At 45.7% G+C, this 23,911-nt stretch overlaps 1 protein-coding gene across 1 annotated transcript; it reads left to right on the top strand.

Moving 5' to 3' along the window:
- The first annotated feature begins 118 nt into the window (after positions 1–118).
- ywhah (tyrosine 3-monooxygenase/tryptophan 5-monooxygenase activation protein, eta polypeptide) lies at positions 119–9,109 on the top strand. Its single transcript, XM_078553857.1, has 2 exons — positions 119–419; positions 7,501–9,109. The coding sequence occupies exons 1-2, from the start codon at positions 333–335 to the stop codon at positions 8,155–8,157; spliced, it is 744 nt and encodes a 247-aa protein (XP_078409983.1). The 5' UTR covers positions 119–332; the 3' UTR covers positions 8,158–9,109.
- The last annotated feature ends 14,802 nt before the right edge of the window (positions 9,110–23,911 follow it).

Raw genomic sequence — 23,911 nt, 5'->3', positions numbered from 1 at the left:
AGCGATGGCCCCGCCCAGCCGAAAAAATCCGCATGGTTCTAAAATTAGAAGGTGACGTCATCGTTAAACAGGCGGGGTCGGGCGCGGCCGCAGTGCGCATGCTCGACTGCGGCAACTCGGGTGCCTTGTGGGTGGGGGAGGGGCTGCGGAGAGACAGAGACTGAGAGAGAGACACAGAGACTGGGAGAGACAAGTGAGCAGCAACAGGGGAGACTCTCCACACAAACCCGCGGCTAGTCTCACCCTCTCTCCCCCCCAAGTCCCCCCTTTCCTTCCCGGCTCGAGTTACTGACATACCACCCCCCCCCCACCCCATTTTATTTTTGTCCGACATGGTGGACCGAGAGCAGTTGGTGCAGCGAGCCAGGTTGGCCGAGCAAGCCGAGAGATACGATGACATGGCGGCGGCCATGAAGTCGGTGAGTGAAAAGCTGACCCCCTCCCCACCCCCCCACTTCCCTCCACCGGGAGCCCCGGCACCAACCCGCCTCCCACCCCGGAGCCGGGGATCAGCGGCAGAGCCGCCGCCTCTGGTCCCCCCTGTTGATTCATTGAGTGGGTCTGGGAGCTGGGTCTATAGAGACACCAGGAGCCCCTGTACCCAGGGAGGTGGGCAATCTAACCGGGCAGAGTGTGTGTGTGTGTAAACCCCCCCAGTGTTACAGCAAATCACTGCAGTAACTCTAAACCTGGATCCCAGGGACACTTTCCCTGACGGGGCGTCTCATTCATTGTCTTCAGGGTGATGGAAAAAGTGCTTTTTGTTTTAAAATGATTTGACATGTGGAGCCCACGTGTCGGTGTTGTATGTCCTATTTTCCGTTGCAGCGAAACTTATCCTCCTTTTCTCCAGTAAATCCAGGAGCAGTGCTTTAGGTAGATTGGGGGGTGGGTGGTGGGGTGGGGGGGGTGACGGTAACTGGGTGTGGTCTGCATCAGAGAATCTCTCTGGGTGGGTGGTGGTCGATTTTTAACCCTCCAAATGAGGTTTGGAATTCAGGCGTGGTGGAGAAACACTGGGTGGTCTGTTTGATTTTTTAAAAAAAAGACACCACCTGGTAAAGGTACAGAGCCCCCCACCCCCCACTTACCAATGAAATTGGGTGAGATTTAGTGGGAGATGGGGAATTGGATTTTTTTTCAAATCTTTTCCAGGTTGGGTGGCAAAGGTGGAGAAAACACAATTTGATGACAAATGGTTTTTAAGATGCTGGGTTTTGTAGGGGTGAAGGCCAGTTTTAGAGATGACATTCTGAATGAGTAGAAAGGTGGATGATCCAAGAAGAGGGTGGCAGTCCAGCCACATTAAAGTCAGGAGCTCCTAGCTGCTGATCACAGTAACCATTCATCTAACAAATTGTACCTTTTTTTTTACATTCAGGATCTTAGATTTGATGTTTAAATAACTGATGGTTCATTCCCATTGTTCTCAGTGTGTTGTCCTTTTGAGTGGAATGGGTTTAAATAAATCTGTTATCCTTCAATGAGAAATGATTTAAGTCTCGCTACGTATGGGGGGGAAGAAAGGGAAGCAAGTTAGGATTGAGAACACAGTAACAGCGGTGTAATCATGAGTTCGGGTCAGGGAGAGGAGGATAGATGGATCCCTTCTGGCCCAGACAGGTGTTTTTCTGAGACAGGCACTCGTGTGACACAATGGTTGCAGGCTTCTCAGCCGTAGCCTGTCAGATTCTGCGGGTAGTTGGTGCTGGAAGACTGTGTGGAGACCGTGGCCACGACTGAGTTCTGAGCATCCTTTGAATAAAACTGACCCTGCGAGCAGGGAATGTCGTCTGGATTGCAATTGTTGTGTGCACGGGCAATGGGAGGATTTTGGGGTACAGTTAGTGGAGACCAGAGTGTGGGCATCACACCATGTCTGAGGGCATACGCCCAACAGTTTTAAGCTCTTAGATCTCTATGAATGAACATATACATTTACACCATGAGCTGTCACTGTCTGAAAAGCTCAAAGATAAGTGCAGCTTAAGCAGGCACTCCCATTGATTGAGCTCCTGCCTACTGCTGAGAGGTTCCACAACTTGGGGTGGGGTGTTCACTCCGAGAAGGAGAGCACGCAGGCAGATCAGTATGGCTGATATTATGGGATGCTGGAGAGCAGCAGTTGGAAGATTCCATTGGGAATGCACAGTAGCTGGAAGATTATTCAGCAGAATTGGATGAAGTCGCCTTCCTTTGCTGTAGTGTCACTTTAACGCAGCTGCTGTGATGTGATCCAGCCGCCTTTTGGGAATGAGAGAGGGGTGTGTTGCTGAAAGAGTGATTAAATGGTTTACACCCAGGTCTGAACTGGGTGAGACCCTTTGCTCAGAGCAAGGTTGGCTAGAGAGCATTGAGTAAACCACATCCAGTTTTTATTGTTGGATTCTGTATTTGTCAGCGTTTGGTCACCTTTTTTGAATGCTGAATCCGTAACCTGGATGGCAATTTCCACTTGTTCCATACAATCTCTGGGTTGGTGAAGTTGGGATGGATGTGAAGGAGTCATATTTATTTTTTGGAATACACATTATGGTGATACACTGGACCATCGGGAGGCAAATGTCCGTATAGTCTAGTACATGCCTGTTGTAACTGATGGCTTGCGTTGGTGGCATGATTTTTTTGGCACGTGTGGTGCGTGACCCAGGCGGATGCTTTGGTTGCGAAAGTGATTAAATTTGGGCAGGGAGGAGGTACTTGAATTTGGTGAGCAGCGAATGCGATCATAGTATTGGGTTTCAGAAGACTGGGCTGGTGGTGTGTGACTGATACTGCATGTAGCTTCTGTGATAATTGGATTTTTTTTTTTTCTCGAGCAGGAACGTTTTAAGAGGTTTGGTAGGATGAATAAGGCAGGATGGTTGGTTACCAAAGGACATTCATTTTCCCACTGACTCTGCCAGTTTGTGTGAAATCAGAGTTCTAAACAGTGAATTATATGGAATGCACTGCCTGAAAGGGTGGTGAAAGCAGATTAACTGTCAAAAGAGAATTAGATAAATACTTGAAAAGGACAAACAGCCCACATCTTCCCCATATCTCTAATTGGACAGCGCTTTTCAGAGAGAGATGTGCAGAGCCACAATGGGCTGAATGGCCGCTTCCTCTGCTGATTCGAATAGTTCTGAGTAGCATTCACAGGCAAGGCCCTCATTGTTTCAATCGGGGTGGAAGCTGCGAGCTGTCAGTATTTTTGTGTGGAGATAGACAGTGGCCTGGTGTATCGAGGGTTACCCAACCTAAAGTGAAAGGCTGATGATTGAGTGGCGTAATGGAGACGTCACTTTGAGATTGGCTATCTTGGGTGAAAATTTATGGAAAACCACAACTCGTGCCTCCACAGTGCAACATGTGGATTGGTGAAAGTGGGACTTCTTATTGACTATTTTGTGCTTTTAGAAATTTCCAGACAAACTACTCAAGAAATGCAGCTGAAAGCTCGGTAGTCAAATACCCCTTTCCAGGGCAGGGAGGAAAATGGGGTCAGTTGCTGTGGGCCAGCTTGCTTCCCTGTTGCTGTCTAGAGAAATTGCTGACTGCACTTCAGCCCCTGTTAACCTAGCTGGGATGCTGCTTGTCATGACTTCCCCAAGAGGCCTTGAGAGTAAATGAAGAACAGGGTGGCACTAGAAATGGTTTCAATAGTCAAACCATTTTACTTTGTATATTTTTCCTTTGTTGGATTAGTGGAGTGTTGTGTGAGTGCTGCATCACTTAGAGCTTATGTGCAGAGCAGTGAAACTGCTGTCTCTGTCTATCTTCTGGCCTCTGGGGTGTTGAATTTCCTTGGCAGTTTGGACAGTAGTCATATATGTCTCATTAGCTAACTTCAGGACTGATGCACATTATAAGGACATGGCTAAAGTGCAGTGTGTCGCAGTTACTAATAATAATTCTCCCTTCTCTCTGTCACTGCTGCATGATGTTCCAGCTATCTGTAGTGGTGGTAAATTTTGATTGACTTGGCCTCATTTGGGTCATGATTACCACTACTTCTCTGCTCTTCGCCCTTACTCTGTTTTAACAAAGAGCAGACATCCTGTGGCCCTAAGCAGTCGCCCGCACCCACTCCTTTCTGTTGTAAGAAGAGAAACGGGAGGGTGGTAAATTTTCCTGGTCTGTTTGGAACAGTTCCCCATAACACTCCAGTCGCAAGGATGTTCCAACCTGCTAGTGTGATTGAGACCATCCTCTTCCCCGATTGGTGTATTTCCTTCCTTCTACTTTCCCTCACTTTCCATGCTCCTTTGATTCCCCTCCCCCACCACATTGTATCCCAAATTCTCAAGTGTGCTATTCTGTCCCCCATTCCTCCTCTAGCCATTGACTTGGCAGTATCTATGCACTGCTGTTTTGATGTACTTGCCTTCTCTCCTGGCATTCTGTGCTGTGGTTCTGTATTGAACCCTTTTGTTTTAAGTTCCTCCCCCCCTCCCCCCCCCCACTCCTCCCCGGTCATGTTTTCAGTCCCCCCCACCCCCCTTGCCAAAGCTGTGCTGCTGGCTGTGGCTCTGTAGATGTCAGGTTTGTTTGTACTTTGGCATGTTGACCATTGGTAGAGTTGGGTGGAGGCTATTTTGATGTGGCATTGAGGAGACCACAGTCAAGTCCGGTCCTATCCCTCATGGGTGTGCTTGCAATGTTGCAAACAGTGAATGATGCTGCTTCATTTTCCCCACCCAACCTGAGGTCAGTTGTAAAACAGCCTGAGAATTGGGCTTGGTTCCATCGTGGTTTGATCGGTTACTCAGGGATCCCACCCCTGTGGCTGTTCAGCTTGATATCCTATGATGGTAATATGAGTAGACGGACTGGACCAGCTTCACTTGTGCCTTGTTTGCAAAACTGAATGACATGCAGGAGAATTATTTAATTGTCTTTAGACACTTTGGCTCAGATTGCACCAGAAAATACTGCAATCGCAAATGTATGTGTGTATACTTCGATGTGCAGCTCTGCAGCAGGAAAGCTTTTTTTAATAAGTTACCTTGTGCGTTGCACTTTACTGATTCCCCATGAACTGATACTTCACTTCTAGCCAGCTTCCACCCACTTTGCAAAAAGCAGCACTGTTTGTTACTTTGTTTTGCACTGAGTTGGAGATAACCTGAGTATGTGGCCCCCACCCCCTCCTTCCTATTGTTCCAGCAGCTGTGATAAAATGTGGTCAGTTGGCCTAATACCTTACAATGCTGATGTCGTGGGGGTGGTAGGATTCCACATTTATCTGCCCCCACACACCCCTTCAGTCGTACTGAGTTCCAGCTTGTACAGATTTGCTGAACTGAGTCTGCTCTCTGTCTTCACAGTTATGATGCACAATAAAAGTTGCTTGGGGTCTTTAGCACTTCACCTGAAGGGGCAAAAAAATGAAGGGCTGAAAAGCTGTTTGGGTTTTTATTAATGAGAGAGGTTTAAGTACACACAGACTCTATTCCAGTCGGACCTCTCTCAATTAATACTATCACGGACGCTGTGGGTTTGGTGATGTGGTTTCCAGCTGAGCATTAGTGAGGCCATGACCTGCCCTGTTCAGAGTTATCTCTAAGATACCTGGTCTCCACCTCATCAGACGCCACAGGAAGTGGAAAACCCTCCCCATTCCTTCTGGCCAAATCTTTTAGGCTTTTTTTAAATTAAAAGGCTTGGTTAGCTCAGATGGTTAGAGTGCAGTTAGAATGATGCCAACAGCACAAGTTCAATCCCTGTACTGGCTACGTCGATCAACAAGGCCTTGCCCATGCTTGATGTGCAGTGGTGCCCCTCAAGCTATATACAATCAGTTGTCACTCTCTCTCTCTGATGGAAAGCGATGCCAATGGTGACAGTGTAAGGGGAGGGAGGTGGGGAATAGATTGCATTTAAGCCACAGCTATGGTTTTCTGGAAGGAAACATCAACCGTGGTCTATTGTGAAGTTGACTTATTTCATTTAAGAAGCATTGTTCCAATGGAGAATGTCAGAGATTGGTGTCTTGGGGAATTGTGTAAGAGCTAATAGTCTTAGCGGTTGTGCTATTGTTCAGAATGTTGATCCTGTTCTGACTTTGTAACAGTGACTAAATCTCAAAAGTACGGTATTGTAAAGCTGTAAAGTGCTTGGGATGTCCTGAGGTTGTGAAAGGTGTGTCAATGCTGAATCTGTATTTTAATGTAGAAACACTCTGAAACCCCAGGAAACCCTCCTCTCCACCTGCCCAACCCAACCTCTTTCTACTGCCCCCACCCCATCTAAAGCCCAAAACAAAGACCCTGGAAGGTCAAAGATCTTCATTCAATTTATTTAATTTAAACGCAAATTCTTAGTTTTAGCAATGTCCATGTTTCTACCAGGAAATGGCACTTATGTAGACTGTGTGTGTTCTCTAGCCCTGCTATGAGGTGTAATGGTTCCATATTGTCACTTCAGCTAGCCCGTGGGTTTACCTCAGATGAAAGGTTCTCGAACATTCGAGTTGGTGCCTTGGCGGAGGATTTTCAAAGCTGTGGTTTAAATGCAATCTATTCCCCACCCCCATCCCCTTACGCTGTCAACCACGTCATTACACAGCTTTCCCAGCCTCGATCGTGGGGCCAGCTTGCACCCTTAACTCTCAATGTAGTTGGTATCCCACCTCCAGCCATGTGGGGAGGTGCAGATGTGTTAACCTGATGTGTTCCTGCTCAGCTCCATAAATTCCTGGGATTCTTGACAGCAGTTCACCCACACAAGGCTGCTGATTGGTGACGAGTGGAAAGGTAGCTCAAGAAAATTAAATTTCATCATTTCATGTAGGTATGAGATATAACTGAGAAGACTGGGTAACAGCGGTAGCATGTTGTTCTAACAGGCGTAAAACTTCCATAATGCGAGATTTTAATGCATTCATTAACCGGCACATGAACCCTGCTGCCTTCATTGTTCTAACAAGTTTATCTCACATGCTGGGTTTAGTTGTAAAAGGAAGGGAGCTATTTGGAAAATGGCCTGGAGATAATGAGTCAGATGTCATATGATTGCTGTGTGTGCAACTTAGTTGCCATGACCACCATTGCTTCTCTCTGTACTAGGCACCTGTTATCTCAAGAGCTCAATAAGAGGAGCTAGTATGTGTGGCAGGGCTCTGGGAAGAAGGACCATATAGACCAAGGTCTGCTGATAGCTTGACGCATGAATATTTTCAGATGCAAGGGTTTGTCTGTCTATTGGAGATGCTGGAGTTCTTTTTGGCTTTGAAGGTGCTCACTCTTGCTGGCAGTTCTGCAGTAGCTAGTTGGTCACCGGTTGTGGCCAAAGTGTTCATTAATGGTGCATGAGCTCAGGTACTTTTGTTTTTTGACAGGACGTTGGAGAAAAACCTGGCTCTGTCCTCCACGATAGAGCGCTGTCCTCTTGCAGCAATATTGAGACTGGGAGTTGCCTTTGTTGCGTTTATCGAAGGTTAGCCCATTGTTAGCAGCTAACTGCCTGCTCACTTGTGTCTCAGACAGAATGCTTATTCACTGTTTCTGTTTGCAGGTTACTGAGCTGAACGAGGCCTTGTCCAACGAAGACCGAAACCTGCTCTCTGTGGCCTACAAGAATGTGGTGGGGGCCCGGAGATCATCCTGGCGAGTGATCAGCAGCATTGAGCAGAAGACTTCTGCTGACGGCAACGAGAAGAAGTTGGAGATGGTGCGTGCCTACCGGGAGAAGGTAGAGAAGGAGCTGGAGGCCGTGTGCAGTGATGTGCTGGCCCTGCTCGACAAGTTCCTCATTAAGAACTGCAACGAGTCCCAGGTGGAGAGCAAAGTCTTTTACTTGAAAATGAAGGGCGACTACTACCGCTACCTGGCTGAGGTGGCCACTGGTGAGAAGAGAGCCAGCGTGGTGGAATCGTCCGAAGCCTCTTACAAGGAGGCCTTCGAGGTCAGCAAGGATCAGATGCAGCCCACCCACCCCATTCGCCTGGGCCTGGCCCTCAACTTCTCGGTCTTCTACTACGAGATCCAGAACGCCCCTGAGCAAGCCTGCCAACTGGCCAAGGCGGCCTTTGATGACGCCATCGCCGAACTGGACACTTTAAACGAGGACTCCTACAAGGACTCGACTCTCATCATGCAATTACTACGGGACAACCTCACCCTCTGGACAAGTGACCAGCAAGATGACGAGGCAGGAGAAGGCAACAACTGAGTCTCTGCAGTAAATCCCCCAACCCCCGGGCCATCTCCTCTCCTCCCTCCCGCCCCACCCAAACACACACACACACCGTGCTATATACCCCAGTGCTAATATCTACTGTGTACACAGCTCCTCTAAATCCGCTGTATGCCCATCAGAGAAGGAAAGACTAAAATGATGTCTTTCAGTGGCTGTGTCGGTATTTAAGCCCCTTCACTATAGCCGCAAAAATTCATTTTGTCGCCAGTGAATCACTCGCAGACAGATTGTTTTGGCCCCTTTTTAAAGTTTGAGCAGTTTTTTTAGAACAAGCAATCACCACCCTCCGCCCCCCCACCCACCCCCCCCAAAAAAAATTAAAAAGCATTTGGCGTTTAAGCACTGTAATCGAGATTGGGCTGATGAAAGGCCGTGATGCTCTGTCCTGACCAATTGCTCCTATGCATGCAGAAACTACAGTATCCCTATCAATCATTGAAACTCCAGTACCCAATTGATTTAAAAAGAAAACTGGGTCAGAAATTGACTGTATTGTAGCGTTTACATATAGTCTGCTAATTTTAGCCGATGAAACCGTAACCGTGAAGTACATTTATATAAAGCTGGGAGGACTGACTATTTTGTGTTGCTGAATATTTTTTTGGCTGTTAATTTATATGGAGCTCGATGATGTGCACAGATCTTGGGTAATGCATTGCATCTGCTAAAATGTTTTGATACTTTTTGTTTTAAGAAACACATTTTTGTCAGATGTCTGTCTGAACTTCAACGGTTATACATTTTCTTTGTAAAACATCCGCTTTACCAATCAGTTCTTGAGTCAATTCGATTGAGCTCACAAAACAGATTGTGTTAGAACAGCATTATGGAAAAAAAATAGAAACAAAATTGAAATCCCATGGAATGCCAAACCTTAATTCAATGTTGGGTTGAATGGATGACAATAAATGCTGCTTCAGGTGTATCATGGAATTGGCCCTCTTTCTTGTCTTGTTGCTGAGTTTAATTTGATCTTGGAAGAGGAATCATCGAGTGTTAAATCAAGTCCCGTTTACATGTCGATTTAGCCACCTCTAAGAAAATCCAGCCTGATGGGTCTGCCCTGCACAGTCTGTGTATGCTTGTGGTCTTCCCTCCCACACCACCTGTTCCTGCTACTTTGCAGCACATCATTATCCTTCCCCAACCTACCCCGAGGAGAGTCCCTCAGTGCTTTGTGACATATCTCTCTGGTTGTCAGGTCCCCCTCTATAGATATTGATGGAGTTGCTGCTTTTTTAAAAAAGGTGCCAATTCATTATGAATCCAGGAAAGGGGATCTCAATGTTACCTTGGTAACCAGGCAAGTCCTAGTATAAAACCGTATCCTTCTAGGTAACGTAAATGACAACACACTGATCCCAAATGCAAAACATGACTGCTGCAACCTAGTTACAATCGTTACCATTGCCCCATTATTACTGATTGGGTTTCTGAGATGCTAAGCTTACATTTGGTGTGGAATGAGGAAGAAAGTGACGCTTGTGACCCAGGCATTAATGAGTTGCCAGTTCAGATGGAAAAATTTGGGAGCAGGAACATACAAATTAGGAGCAGGCATAGGCCATTCAGCCCCTTGAATCATTCAATAAGATCATGGCTAATCTGATTGTGGCCTCAACTCCACTTTCCACCTTCCCCTGATGACCTTAGGTTCTTGTTTGACAAGGGAGTCAATCTAACTCTACCTTAAAAACATTCAACAACCCTGTCTCCACAGCTCTGGGGAAGAGAGCTCCACAGACTCATGACCCTCAGAGAATTTCTCCTCATCTCTGCCTTAAATGGGCGACTCCTTATTTTTAAACTGTCTCCCATGAGGAGATGCATCCACTCTTAAGTTCCCTCAGGGTCTTCTGCATTCCAGTAAGATCACCTCTCACTCTTAACTCCAATGGATACAGGCCCAACCTTTTCTCATTATAGTATTTTCTCATCATTGTATAGCCCCGTCCCCCCAGGAATCAGTCGAGCGAACATTCTCTGAACTGCTTCTGATGCATTTATATCTTAAATATTGAGACCAAAACTACACTACTCTAGATGTGGTCTCACCAAAAGTGTCTCAACGGCAGCAAAACATTCCTTTTATATTCCGTTCCCCTTGCAATAAACAACAATGGTGTCAGTCTTCTAAACTGATGTACATACTGGACTAAGCACTGTAATCTTCATCCTGACCCAAGCACATAGAAAGTTGCAGTACAGAATGAGGCTATTTAACCCATTGTGTCCATCTGGCTCTCTGTGGTACAAATATCCAATAGTCCCACCCCTCTTTCCCGTCTCCATAACCTTGCAAAACTCCCCTTTAAAGTGTTTATCCAATTCCCTTTTGAAAGTTAATGCTTCTACAGTACCATCCAGGGATTGCATTTCTGCTCATTAGAACTGTTAAAATCATCTCCTCCCATCCTGTTCTTTTGCCAATGGCCTTGAAATCTGTCCTCTGGTTACTAATCCTCCCGTTAGTGAAACGGTTTCTCCCTATTTCTCTTCTGTCCAAACCCCTCATAATTTTGAACACAAGTTAGTCGAACAGTTCACAGCAGAATTGCATTGACAGAATACGAAACCTATCTTAAAACAATCAGAAAATGCTGGAAATACTCAGCACCTCTGGCAGCATCTCTGGGATACTCAGTCAGACCTCCTGTGTTTTCCAGTATTTTTTTGTTTTTTCAGATTCCAAGCAGCTTTTTACTATTGTATTAAATCTGTCTTCCTGCTCAGGTAGAGGTTAAGGTTCCACTCTCAGAAAAGCAAGTCAGTTCTCCCAGTGTCTTGGCCAGCATTCATCCCTCAACCAGCACCACCAGCATAGATTATCTGGTCATTTGCCTGTTCTGAGACTTCACAAATTTCTGTTGATTAGAATTCCTACACCATCCCAACTGGTCTGAGGTCCTGAAGGATTTTGACAGCAGAGACTACCATGACTATAGTGAGCATTACTTCAAGATAAGTGGCTACATTTGGAAAGAATTGCACCGAAGTTCAGCCTGAAATTTGTGCTCCAGTCCTTGGTGTGGGAGTTGAGCCTACTCCCTCTAACACCAGAGCAAGAGTGCTAGCACTGAGCCACAGCTGACAGTTGTGGGTTGACGGTGGGTGAATCGAATCTAGAAGACAAGTATGAAGATCATGACCTCTTTGTCTTCCCTACTTTCCAGTCTTGAATGGCCCTTCTGGGTGCTGGGAATGGAATATGTTTTGTGCCCCCACCAATGTGTTTTCACGTACTTGCTGGTCTGAATTTTGCTTCTGTAGATACCATTCCAAGAGAGTATGTTAATTTGTTTAATTAAAGCACTTTTGGCTTGTGGGGTCAGTAGGAGCTGTGTTGAGATTGGCTGTAGATGCTCTCATTTTAGAGCTGGCAGTAAGCTCATCAGTCTGGGCTACATTCAACCCAGGTCCCAGCATGAATGTTAACCTGCCCCATCTGATCCCTTTGCCTCCACATTTACCCTAAGACTGCCTGTACAAAACATTTGGAAATGTCCCACTGTTGGGTTACCATGTAGGAATAATGCTTGTATGCTGTTGGTTGTGTTTTATTTTGGACAGTAACACTGCAAATTTCATTGCCACTCACCTGAGGTGTGAAGGGATGTTGGTGCAGGAGGTGTGTGTGTTTGCTTGCATGGCTCCCTTGTTACTGGGAACAATGTGAGGGAGGCTCAACGAGTATTCCATGTATTATGGCACAGCCGATGGTAAATGCTGAGTTGTTCAATTCCCAAAGGGAAACTTGAAACAACTGCCACAACTTGTTTTGCAATTTGCAAAAATTTTGAGATGCGTGCCCTGAATTCAGTCGTAATAAGACCACCAAGCCTTATAGGTTTTTATAAAACTATATTAAACATTTATTAATAAGAGAAATGACTTTAAACACATACATAGATCTATAAATTACTATGATAACTTCTAAATCCCCATATCAATCTAATTCCCAGTTACACTTTCGTTAAGGCAGCAATAAGACACATTTTAAAAGCCCCAGGCAAACAAACATGATACCCTGAACAAGTCAAATTCAAAGTGAGTTTTCTTAACTTCAGTCCGTTGAAAACAGCAGCCCTGAGGCATAGATGCTAAAGGCTTTTCACATTTGTAAGATCTTAAAATGCCTACCCTGACAGAGATAGCCTTTGCTCCTTTATACATATTTTCCCCTTTGAATGAAAATTCCCATTGTTTCACTATGCCTTTGGACTTTACCTTCCTGATAATAAAAACCTCTCATAGCACTAAGTTTTACCAGTAATCCTTGGGAAAAATAAAAGCACTGTTTCTAAACTTCATCTGGCTAGGTGACACATTTCACCCTCCTTTGATAACAATCTAGTCTGGTTCATTTAAAGATGCAAATATCCTTTTACCTTACATTCTAAACTTCTCTCACGTTTACCATATTTACATCAAAGCCTTCAGACCAGCTGGCTTTAATTCAATTAAGTCTATATACTATTAAGCATTATTACTCTATTTTACAATAAATTCCAATAACATAACAAGAATTATTATATCTTCTTGACACGTGCCTTTTTAATGAGGGGGTTTTTGAAGTGATAAAGTGAGTTGGATTACACCAGGATTGCAGGAAAAGGTATACTCCATATTGAATTGTGAAGAAGAGTTCCAGTATTTGTGGAGTCTGGCTAAATACACACCCATCCCCTTATACTGAATCCCAGTGTAACATTCACACCCTACATCACAACAGTGACTACACTTTGACATTGCTTCATCGCCTGAAAATCACTTTGGAAAGTCCTGAAGTGGTGAAAGACTCTATAAAAATAATTCCAATGGGGACACACTGGCCATTCAGCTGTCACATTACCTCCTCCAGTGTCGTATCATTCTAAGTCTTTTTACATGCAGAATTCTTAATTTGAGCACTGGAGTAGTTTAACTTGATGCCCGGCCTTAAACTGGCCATTCAGCTGCCCATTACAGAAACTGCCAAGTAATTATCTTCCCATTTTCAAATCATTGGGTATGAAATTTAAATGGTTTCTATGAGGGGCAGCTGTTCCCAATTGATGGTTTTCAACCATCTGGTGATTTGAAAATCTGCTATGATTTAAGATTATTAGGCCCAACAAATCCTTTCAGTACTTCCTGAATAATAGGATGCACCCAATCAGAGCTAAGGGACAGGGCCAGATGGCAGAGTGGCAGTGTCGGTTATGTTGATAATCGGGTAGTTTTTGCTTGATTACTGTTGGCAGCGCCCAGAATGTGTGTCCATCTTTCAGCTTTCACAGTATAAAGACATTCAAAAGTTAGGGAGAGCAGATATCCCTGTGAGTTCCAGGCGGTTTATTGGAGAAACAGGCTTGACCACACAGCAACAATAAAACAAAGCACTGTGGCTGCTGGAAATCTGAAATAAAAACAGGACAGGCTGGGAGAACTCAGCAAGTCAGGCAGCATCTGTGGAGGGAGAAGCAGCGTTAACGTTTCAGGTCGATGGCCTTTCATCAGAACTGGGAGGTGTCCTAGATGAACAGATTTTAGCAAATACCAGGTCAGGCAAAATATGGGAAAGAGCAAAAAGGAAGGTTTGTGACAGGCTGGAGAGCCAGGAGTGATGAAATGGCAAAAATGGATAGTGGCGTGAGGCAAAAGAGGATGATAATGAGGCAAGAATAGAAACAGCAGTGTGTCTGCTACCACCACAAGATGGCCACCGATACCCATCTGTGCATACGCACTTGTCTGCGCATGTGCAGAAAACTAATGACATCATTGGCCAGAGACACAGTGCTAACAAACCCCCCCCAATTTTAAAAAAAACCTGATACAGGGTAGGGGAATATTAAAACAATCAGAAACTTTTTTCCCTTGCTGATTCCATAAGCAAAGAGTTTTTTAAAAAAAAAACCTGAATGACATGGGCTGTGTATATAACTGCTGTGCCAAGCCCGTCATGTTGACCTGACTTGGAGATCGAGGGGAAAATGCTACACAAGCAGAGTTTCTGGATCGCATTTTACTTTCTGTGTCAAGTTTTTTTTCTGGTCACATTTCCGTTAAACTGTGTGCATTTTGTTTTATTTGGGAAAGTCAGTTGAACTTCTTTTTGGTTTTGGTTCTGCACTCCGTCACTCGCAATGACATCACGGGGTAAAACTGCACAACTGCACCTGCACCACGTTGGCAGTGAACACAGCCTGGAAGCAAAGGTTGGGTCCTGAGGGTCTGTAAATGGTTGCAGCACAACAGCAACAAGACTCGGTAAATTTGGTAAAGAGAATCTGGTTCAGAAATGTGGTGGAGGAATAATCAGGAAGACCCCAGGGATGCGAATTGCCACGCCAGCAGAGCATCAATAGGGATTTCCCACGCCAAACACTTCCTCCATTCTTCATGGCTGCTGCAGCCAGACTTCATTACCAGCACCCAAGAGAAAATGGCAGCGATGGTCTTGATGGTGAGAACTGAGAGTCAATGGGTAGAACACTGCCCTCTGAATCAGACAGTTGTGTGTTCAAGTCCCACTCCGGAGACTTGAGGAAATAAATCTAGGATGATACTCCAGTGCAATGTTGCTCCCTGGAGATGCTGTCTTTTAGGTGAGTTATTGAATTGAGGCCCTGTCTGCCCTCACAGGAGGGTGAAAAAGATCCTATGGCAATATCTTGAAGAAGAGCAGGGAGGTCATCTTTGGTGTCCTGATCAATATTTATCCCTCAATCGACATGCTTAAAAAAAGATATCATTATCTGGCCATTATCACATTACTGTTTTTGGGAGCTTGCCGTGTACAAATTGGCTGCCACGTTTCCTACATTACGAGTTAGATTACAATTCCAAAGCACTTCATTACATGTGAAGCACTTTGTGACACTCTGAAGTGTGAGAGGCGCTATACAAATGCTAATCTTTCTGGAATAAAAATGGAAAATGCTGGAAAAAAACTCAAGTTAACGTTTTGAGTCCAATATGACACTTCCTCAAAATCGTTCTGCTTCTTTTTCCCACACTATGTTATAGTGAAATCATTCTTTATGCAGCTCACCATCTGTAAATGCTTGACATAATCAATTACTTTGAAATGTAATAACTGTTAACTCAGGCCATTTTGCACCAACATCAACATCCTGCAAACTGCAACCATTAAACCTTCGGCACTGTTATTGAGGAAAGACTGTTGACCATAACAATTGGAGGAGTCCCTGCTCTTGACTTGCTCCCTGAGCCATGAATACAGAGGATCTCTGTTTAAGATCACATCCAAATGATAATATCTCTGATGATACAGCATTCCCTCAGTTATAGCCTGGATTATGTGCTCACGTCCTCGTGTCGGCTTTCTGACCCCTGGTCTCTTAACAGACACAAGAGTGCTGAGCCAGTCTGATTTATATGTCCACATGTAGTAAGTGTGATGTAATTGATGGAAATGCAGTAAGGCATCATGAGTAGGTCAGCAATTAATGTCGACAGCGGGGTAGAGAAAAGCAGACTGGGAAGTTAATATGGAGAGGAGAGAGAAAATGTCAAGAAATATATATTTTTCTTTCCTTGGTGCGACACACAGCCCAGGGATAGGAACATAGGAACAGGAGTAGGCCATTCAGCCCATCGAGCCTGCTCCGCCATTCAATATGATCATGTCTGATCATCCACTTCAATGCTTTTCCCCACACTATCCCCAAATCCCTTTATGTTGCCGGTATTTAGAAATCTATCAATCCCTGTTTCAAACATATTCAATGACTGAGTTTCCACTGCCCTCGGGTAGAGATTTCCAAAAATTCACAGCTCCCTGAGTGAAATAAATTCTCCTCATCTCAGTCCTAAATGACTTCCCCTTATGTTGAAATTGTGTCCCTTGGTTCTAGACTCCCCAACCAGGGGAAACATCTTACCTGCATCTACCCTGTCTATTCCTTTAAGTATTTTGTAGGTTTCAATGAGATCATTTCTCATTCTTCGAAACTCTAGAGAATACAGGCTCAGTTTCCCCAATCTCTCTTCATAAGACAGTCCCGCCATCCCCAGAACAAGTCTGGTGAGCTTTTGTTGCACTCCCACTATAGCAATAATATCCTTTCTGAGGTAAGGGAGCCAAAACTGTACACAGTACTCCAGGTGTGGTCTAACCAAGGTTCTACACAGTTGAAGCAAGACTTTGCTACTCCCATACTCAAATCCTCTTGCGATAAAGGCTAAAATACCATGAGCCTTCCTAGTTGCCTGCTGCACCTGCATGTTAGCTTTCAGCGACTTATAGATAAGGACACCCAGGTCCCTTTGTACATCTACACTTTCTAATCTCACCATTTAGGAAATACTCTGCACATCTGTTCTTCCTACCAAAGTGGTAACCTCACATTTTTCCATATTATATTCAATCTGCCATGTTCTTGACCACTCACTAAGTCTGTCTAAATTCTTTGGAAGCCACTTTGCATCTTCCTCACAGCACACATTCTCACTTAGCTTTGTGTCATCCACGAACTTGGAAATATTACATGTGATCCCCACAACCAAATCATTGATATATATTGTGAACAGCTGGGGCCCAAGTACTGATCCTTACGGTACCCCACTAGTCACAGCCTGCCAACGTGAGAATGACCCGTTTATTCCTACTCTCTGTTTTCTGCCTGTTAACCAATCCTTAACCCATGCCAGTATATTACCTCCTATCCCATGTGCTTTAATTTTTCTAACCAACATCCCGTGGGGGACTTTATCAAAAGCCTTCTGAAAATCCACGTATTTATGTCCACTGTACTCCAGGACTTTGTACAGTGGATGCAAGACTTCAAACCTCTTATGTTCTAATCCTCCGGTGATAAAGGCCAACATTCCAGTTTGATTATTTTCTATACCTGTTCATGACATGTTAATGATCTGTGTACTTGGACTCAAGTCTTTTTGGATTTCCACTGTTGCTAGCTTTTCCCCCATTTAAAGAGTATCCTGTTCTAGCCTCTTTCGGTCCAAAGTGGGTGACTTCACCCTTGTCTACATTGGAAGCCACAGTTTTGCCCACTCACCTAATCTATCAATATCTCTTTGTAATTTTTGCTTCCATCTACACTGTTTACAATGCCATCAATCGTTAATGTGTGAATATGTGGCTTTCCATCCCATCATCTCCCCAAAGCCTGTCCACCATCTACAAGGCACAAGTCGGGAGTGTAATGGAACACTCCCCACTTGCCTGGATGAGTGCAGCTCCAACAACACTCAAGAAGCTGGACACTATCCAGGACAAAGCAGCCCGCTTGATTGGCGCCGCATCCACAAATATTCACTCTCTCCACCACCGATGCACAGTAGCAGCAGTGTGTACCATCTACAAGGTGCACTGCAGGAATTCACCAAGGCCCCTTAGACATCACCTTCCATGACCACTACCATCTAGATGGACAAGGGCAGCAGATAGATGGGAGCACCCCACCTGGAAGTTCCCCTCCAAGTCACTCACCATCCTGACTTGGAAATATATTGCCATTCCTTCACTGTCGCTGGGTCAAAATCCCAGAACTCCCTCCCTAACAGCACTGTGGTGTTACTACAACACAAGGACTGCAGCGGTTCAAGAAGGTAGCTCACCACCACCTTCTCAAGGGCAATAAGGGATGGGCAATAAATGCTGGCCTATCCATTGGTGCCCATATCCCATGAACAAATAAATGTATAAAAATATAAGTCATTGATGAATACAGTGAATTATTAAGGCTCCAACACATCCTGTCACATCCTGCTGATTAGAGTTCCTGCCCATTATCCCTACTCTCCACCTCCTGCCACACAGCCAGTTTTCTGATCATGTCAATAGTTTGCCTTCAATTCCATGAGCTTCAACTTTAGCTACCAGTCTCTTATGAGAGATTTTATCAAATGTCTTCTGGAAGTCCATATAAATAACGTCCAAAGACATTCCCCTGTCTACTACTTTAGTCACTTCTTCAAAAAAAATTCAATCAGGTTTGTCAAGCATGGTGTACTCTTCACAAATCCATACTGGCTCTCTTTGAGCATCTGACAATAAAGATCTGAAGGAGCCAAGAGATCACCAATTAAAATCAAGTCAAAGCTTATTGGCTACATTCCATCTCATTTCTGAAAATAGTAATGTACTCTGTACCTGCCTGTCCTGCTACGAGTCCTTTCTCAATGTTTCTCACTAAATCAACAAATGCATTTTCTCCCCATTTTATCCTCTTCTGTTAAGTCAAATATAAGTCCAGCTCAGCAGTAATAATGCTCCATCTCTGCTAAGCATATGGCATGTGGTGACTATTTCCCCAATCTTTTCTCTTTCTGTCCCCCCCTCGTTTTATTTAGGGCATCCTGACATTAAACAGTGCTGCAGGGCAAGGCTCGACAAACGAGAAAGGAAATCAGCTGTTGAGTAGAAAATCATACTCAAGCATTGAAGCCGATTCCATTCTTTGAAGATATTGCCTACTGAGACACACCATCTAGAGATGGTACACAGCTGTGAAAGGGATACAGGGTGACGCAGTTTCCCTGCTGGACCTGCTGGCTTGGAACGGAGCCAGTGTGGGTAGCTGCAACTGCAGGTTTCCATCTGCCACCTGCCTAACTCAGTTCCCCTGGTAACAAATTTAATACAGACAGACACAAGAAGCTCCCTATCATACCCATTACTGATAAGCACAGAATTCCACATGGCTGGGCAGGAAATCAAACATCAGACTGTGATCTCTGGCCTCTCTCCTCTGGGACTGGGCAGTGTTGGGGACTTTACACTGGTCTCTCTCTCCTCTGGGACTCAGCAGTTTTGAGGATTTTACACTGGCTTCTTTCCTCTGGGATTGGGCAATGTTGGGGATTTTACACTGACCTCTCACCTCTGGGACTGGGCAGTGTTGGGGATTTTACACTGGTCTCTCACCTCTGGGACTGAGCAGTGTTGGGGATTTTACACTGACCTCTCACCTCTGGGACTGGGCAGTGTTGGGGATTTTACACTGACCTCTCACCTCTGGGACTGGGCAGTGTTGGAGATTTTACACTGGCCTCTCATCTCTGGGACTGGGCAGTGTTGGGGATTTTACACTGGTCTCTCTCCTCTGGGACTCAGCAGTTTTGAGGATTTTACACTGGCCTCTCTCTCCGGAGACTGGACAGTGTTGGGGATTTTACACTGGTCTCTCTCTCCTCTGGGACTCAGCAGTTTTGAGGATTTTACACTGGCTTCTCTCCTCTGGGATTCAGCAGCACTGAGGATTTTACACTGGCCTCTCTCTCTCCCCGGGGACTGGACAGTGTTGGGGATTTTACTCTGGCTCTCTTCTCTGGGTCTGGACAGTGTAATTGGTCAGACACTGGCTCGGGTTAGTACTTTTGCCTCAAAATCATAAATTTGTGGCTCAAGACCTCTCCCAGATTCGAGCAAAAATCTAGGCTGACTGTGGCATCTTTTGGATGAGACATTAAACCAAGGTCTCATTTTTCCCTCTCAGGTGGACATTGAAGGGATTTTGAAGAGCAGGGGCATTCTCCCATGCCCTGGCCGATATGTAGACCTCAATCAACATCTAAAACTGATGATCTGCCCATGATGATGTTGCTGTTCGTGGGAGCGTGCTGTGTGCAAATTGGCTGCTGCACATCCTATCTTACAGCAGTGACGGCAGACACTGTCAATGGCCATCAAGTGCTTTGGGACGTCCTGAGATTGGGATGAGGCACAATATAAATACAGGTTACCCTGTGCTTCTGAGGCTGGCACTAATAGGCATTTATCAGAAAAGACAATGGGCCTGAACATCCTCCGAGTGGCAGTCGAAGTTAAAATGCCATCCCGCTCCTTCTCTTTCACCTTGTAATCTTTTGGATCCTGTCTCGCTCCGACCACCCGACCCAGGCGGGCGAGATCTGTGCTCCTGAAGCTTTTCATTGGAGGGCTGCTGAATCGGAGGCAGGAAGGCCACGCCCCCTTTCTCACGGCACCGACTGCCAGAAGTGAGGCAGGTTTAAAGGTCCAGCCAGGGCGAAGGTAGGTTTGTCAGGTAAGTGGTTAGAGTTAGCGGGTGAGGGGATGGAGTGGTTGGGAATTTGGGGGCTGTCAGGCAGTCGGCGGGGGCAGATAGTCAGGGGTAGGGGCGCCAGCCAGGGGAGGAGGGCAGGACAGTCAGCGGCTGGGAGAGGTTGGGTTGGGTTGGGTTGGGTCCGGCCTGGCTGGGGTAGTCCAGGGTTGGGGGGGTCCTGGGGCGTGGAGCGGGGGGGAGGGGGAGAGTCCTATTGGTGGGGGGAATCCCATTGGCGGGGTGGGAGCCACATGGGGGTGGGTAGTGGAGGTTGGGAGGAGTCCCGTGGTGGGGTCGGGGTGGGTCTGTACAATAGTTATCAGAAGCTAGAAGTGCTTTTAGTTCTTCTAACTTTTCCTGGGTAACTATTGATGTAACCTAGTTGGAACCATCCAAAGTTTGCAACTTAAATCACATTTTTGGATGGTCCCCAGTGTGGGGTAAAGTTTGCACTTCCTGGGCAATTGCTGTGCAAACTTTAGGACAGGGGGGCGGGTGGGGGGAGCTTCCCCAGCACATCTTTGTGGATGTCCATTTACACTGCCCTGGAGCTCAGAAGTTACAGCCCCATGTCTCTATCCAACCATTTGACAGGGAACACTTGATACTGACAATTGTCAGTATTTTTAAAAAATTATTTCACGGGATGTGGGCTTCGCTGGCTGGGCCAGCATTTATTGCCCATCCCTAATTGCCCTTGAGAAGGTGGTGGTGAGCTGCCTTCTTGAACCGCTGCAGCCCGTGTGGTGTAGGCACACCCACAGTGCTGTTAGGGAGGTAGTTCCAGGTTTTTGACCCAGCGACAGTGAAGGAACGGCGATATATTTCCAAGTCAGGATGGTGAGTGAATTGGAGGGGAACTTCCAGGTGGTGATGTTCCCATCCATCCGCTGCCCCTGTCCTTCTAGATGGTAGTGGTCGTGGGTTTGGAAGGTGCTGTCTAAGGAGCCCTGGTGAGTTCCTGCAGTGCATCTTGTAGATGGTACACACTGCTGCCACTGTGTGTCAGTGGTGGAGGGAGTGAATGCTTAGGGTGATGGATGGGGTTACCAGTCAAGTGGACTGCTTTATCCTGGATGGTGTTGAACTTCTTGAGTGTTCTCATCCAGGCAAGTGGAGAGTATTCCATCATTCTCCTGACTTATGCCTTGTAGATGGTGGACAGGCTTTGGGGAGGCAGGAGGTGAGTTACTTGCCTCTGACCTGCTCTTGTAGGCACAGTATTTATATGGCTAGTCTAGTTCAGTTTTTTTGGCAACGGTAACCCTAAGGATGTTGATAGTGGGGGAATTCAGTGATGGGAATGCCATTGAATTTCAGGGGGTGATGGTTGGATTCTCTCTTGTTGGAGATGATCATTGCCTGGCCCTTATGTGGCACAAATATTGCTTGCCATTTGTCAGCCCAAGCCTGGATATTGTCCAGGTCTTGCTGCATTTGGACATGGACTGCTTCAGTATCTGAGGAGTCGCGAATGGTGCTGAACATTGTGCAATCAGCAGCGAACATCCCCACTTCTGACCTTATGGTGGAGTGTGTAAAATGAATCTTGTTCCATTGCTCACAACAACATCCCTTAGTCTGTGAAAATGACAAATAGAAAAAAAATCTAAGCCATGGTTATATTTGTATATAGTTATGGATATTCACTGGTGCATTCCAAGAAACAAACTATACTGGTGTAGTATTAGAAGCAGACAATAAACAGGTCAACAACTGCATGGGACAGCAGGGTTCAAAGAACCACCCATGTGCTAAAGTACAAGTGGAGAGGCTTATGTCAGAGTGTGCTGAGTAATTCACTTTAATGACATTGCAAATATTATGTTACTCAGATACACCCCAGTGGATTATCCATGTGTGATTCCACCTGTTTTGTTAAACAGCTGTGTAGTGTTTGGTTCCCCTTGTGTCAGGTTAACCAAGCTGCTCATTCCTTGTGTGAGGGTGAGGATCTCCACACCGCAATGGAAGAAAAGCAAGATGGTGGTCTTGTCACAGCCAGCCAGTGTCCCGCAACCTCCCCATGCAATGAGCAGCTGATTCGGGCTGTCTAACCAGGAAAGACCCAGGACTGGGGCCTGGACTGAAAGCTATCTCTCTCCAAAAAGGAACACTTGGAACTAAAACTCTCCAAAAATGCTGGAAACACTCAATCAGCACTTGTGGAAAAATGAGTTAATGTTTTGGGTGTCGCCTTTCTATATTTTTTTGCTGCAGGCCATGCAGTTCAATGTAAATGGAATCCAGGTGATAGACCTTTCTCTTTGTACAGACACATGACCAAGGTGCAGAGACCATTCACAGTAACCAACCCTATCCCTCAGTAGGAGACTATAAACCGGGTATTTCATTCATTGTCAAACCCATGTTTTCTCCTGGAGGTTGGAAGATGAGTGCATGCAGGGCTGGATAAACTGTGTTGCCTCATAGACAAAGTGACAGAAGTGGGACTGGGCAGTACCAGGCAGTATAGATTGGGCAGTGGGATTGTGTCACTGTGTTACTCGGGTAAGTAGGATAAAATTGCCAACTGCATGATCCTCAAGTGTGTCTATTGCTGACGTTGAGGCTGTGACTGAATGGGAGGCACCTGAATTCCAACATAGTTCCTGAGTGGTGAGTTGGAACTGGGCAGTACTCAAGAACACTCCCAAACTTGGGAATGCCAAAGCCCAAAGTGGGACACACCTCACAGCTAAACTGGTGAGCAGCACGGTAATGGCATCGTCAGCTGGCACATCAAAGGGGAGGCATTACCAACCATGGCAGGTACTGATGGGCCGCTGGGATATGGGGGAGGGGGGCACGGGAGAGCTTGTCTCTGTCGAGATTCTCATCTCTGGGTGAGAATTTTAAAATCAAGACATGGCCAGACTGGGAGCCAAAGTAAGGTCAGTGAGCACAGGGGCGAGAGGGAAATGGGGAAGCAGAGTTTTGGATGAGGTTAACTTTACAAGAGTGCAAATGAAGGACTGAGAGATACTGTCCGTAGTCATGGCCCAGGCACTGGAGGGAACAGTGCCTCCACCACACCCCCCTGACCAGCAGGCTTGCCAGTATGGATCCCTGCAAATTCTCCCGAATTCCTGTAGTCATGAGGGAAGAATACCAATGGGACCACTGGGTAAACAACACAAATGGCTAAAAGCAGTTGTTTCTGCTATGTCACTGGGAATTCTGCTGTTAGGGCGGGTGATCGGAGAACCCTGTTGAAATCCTTCCCCCGATCCCCAGTTGTTGCACTCAGTTGCTGTTTGTGGAATCTTGATATGCTCAGATTTGCTGACACTGCAATAGAGGGTACTCCATTCCCCAATGTCCCCTCCCCAGCCTTGAAGTCACAAGAGTTAATAAAAGCGATGCAAATACAGCAAATTAATTTTGAAATGCTCCTTCTCTGGTAGCTGAGACAGCCATGTGGCTAACTCGGTTTGTAAAAGCCTCAAATCTCAGTTCAAAAAGAGATGAGATCATTTACAAGAAAAGGGATGTGGTGGTTGCAAAGCTGTTTCTGTCAGGAAAGAATGGGGTAAATCTCAGACTTTGAAGGTGTTGGAAATATTCTTCGTCACACAGACTGTGAACTCTGCGTCATTTTAAGGTAAGTCGATGGTGGAAAATGCCGCATGGGAAAGACAAACATACACAGAAACTTAGAGACAGACATGTTTACAGGAATACACATAGAC

The sequence above is a fragment of the Cetorhinus maximus genome, chromosome 12 (assembly GCF_964194155.1).
Source record: "Cetorhinus maximus chromosome 12, sCetMax3.hap1.1, whole genome shotgun sequence".
Lineage (NCBI taxonomy): Eukaryota > Metazoa > Chordata > Chondrichthyes > Lamniformes > Cetorhinidae > Cetorhinus > Cetorhinus maximus.
Note: the sequence above shows the minus strand (reverse complement) of the source record. Positions and strands in the feature narration are given on the sequence as shown.

Bases quoted from the DNA above. Each gene is read 5' to 3' on its own strand.
- ywhah (XM_078553857.1), top strand. From the start codon at position 333: ATGGTGGACCGAGAGCAGTTGGTGCAGCGAGCCAGGTTGGCCGAGCAA. The intron at 420-7,500 runs GTGAGTGAAAAG...TTCTGTTTGCAG, and splicing joins TGGCGGCGGCCATGAAGTCG to GTTACTGAGCTGAACGAGGC.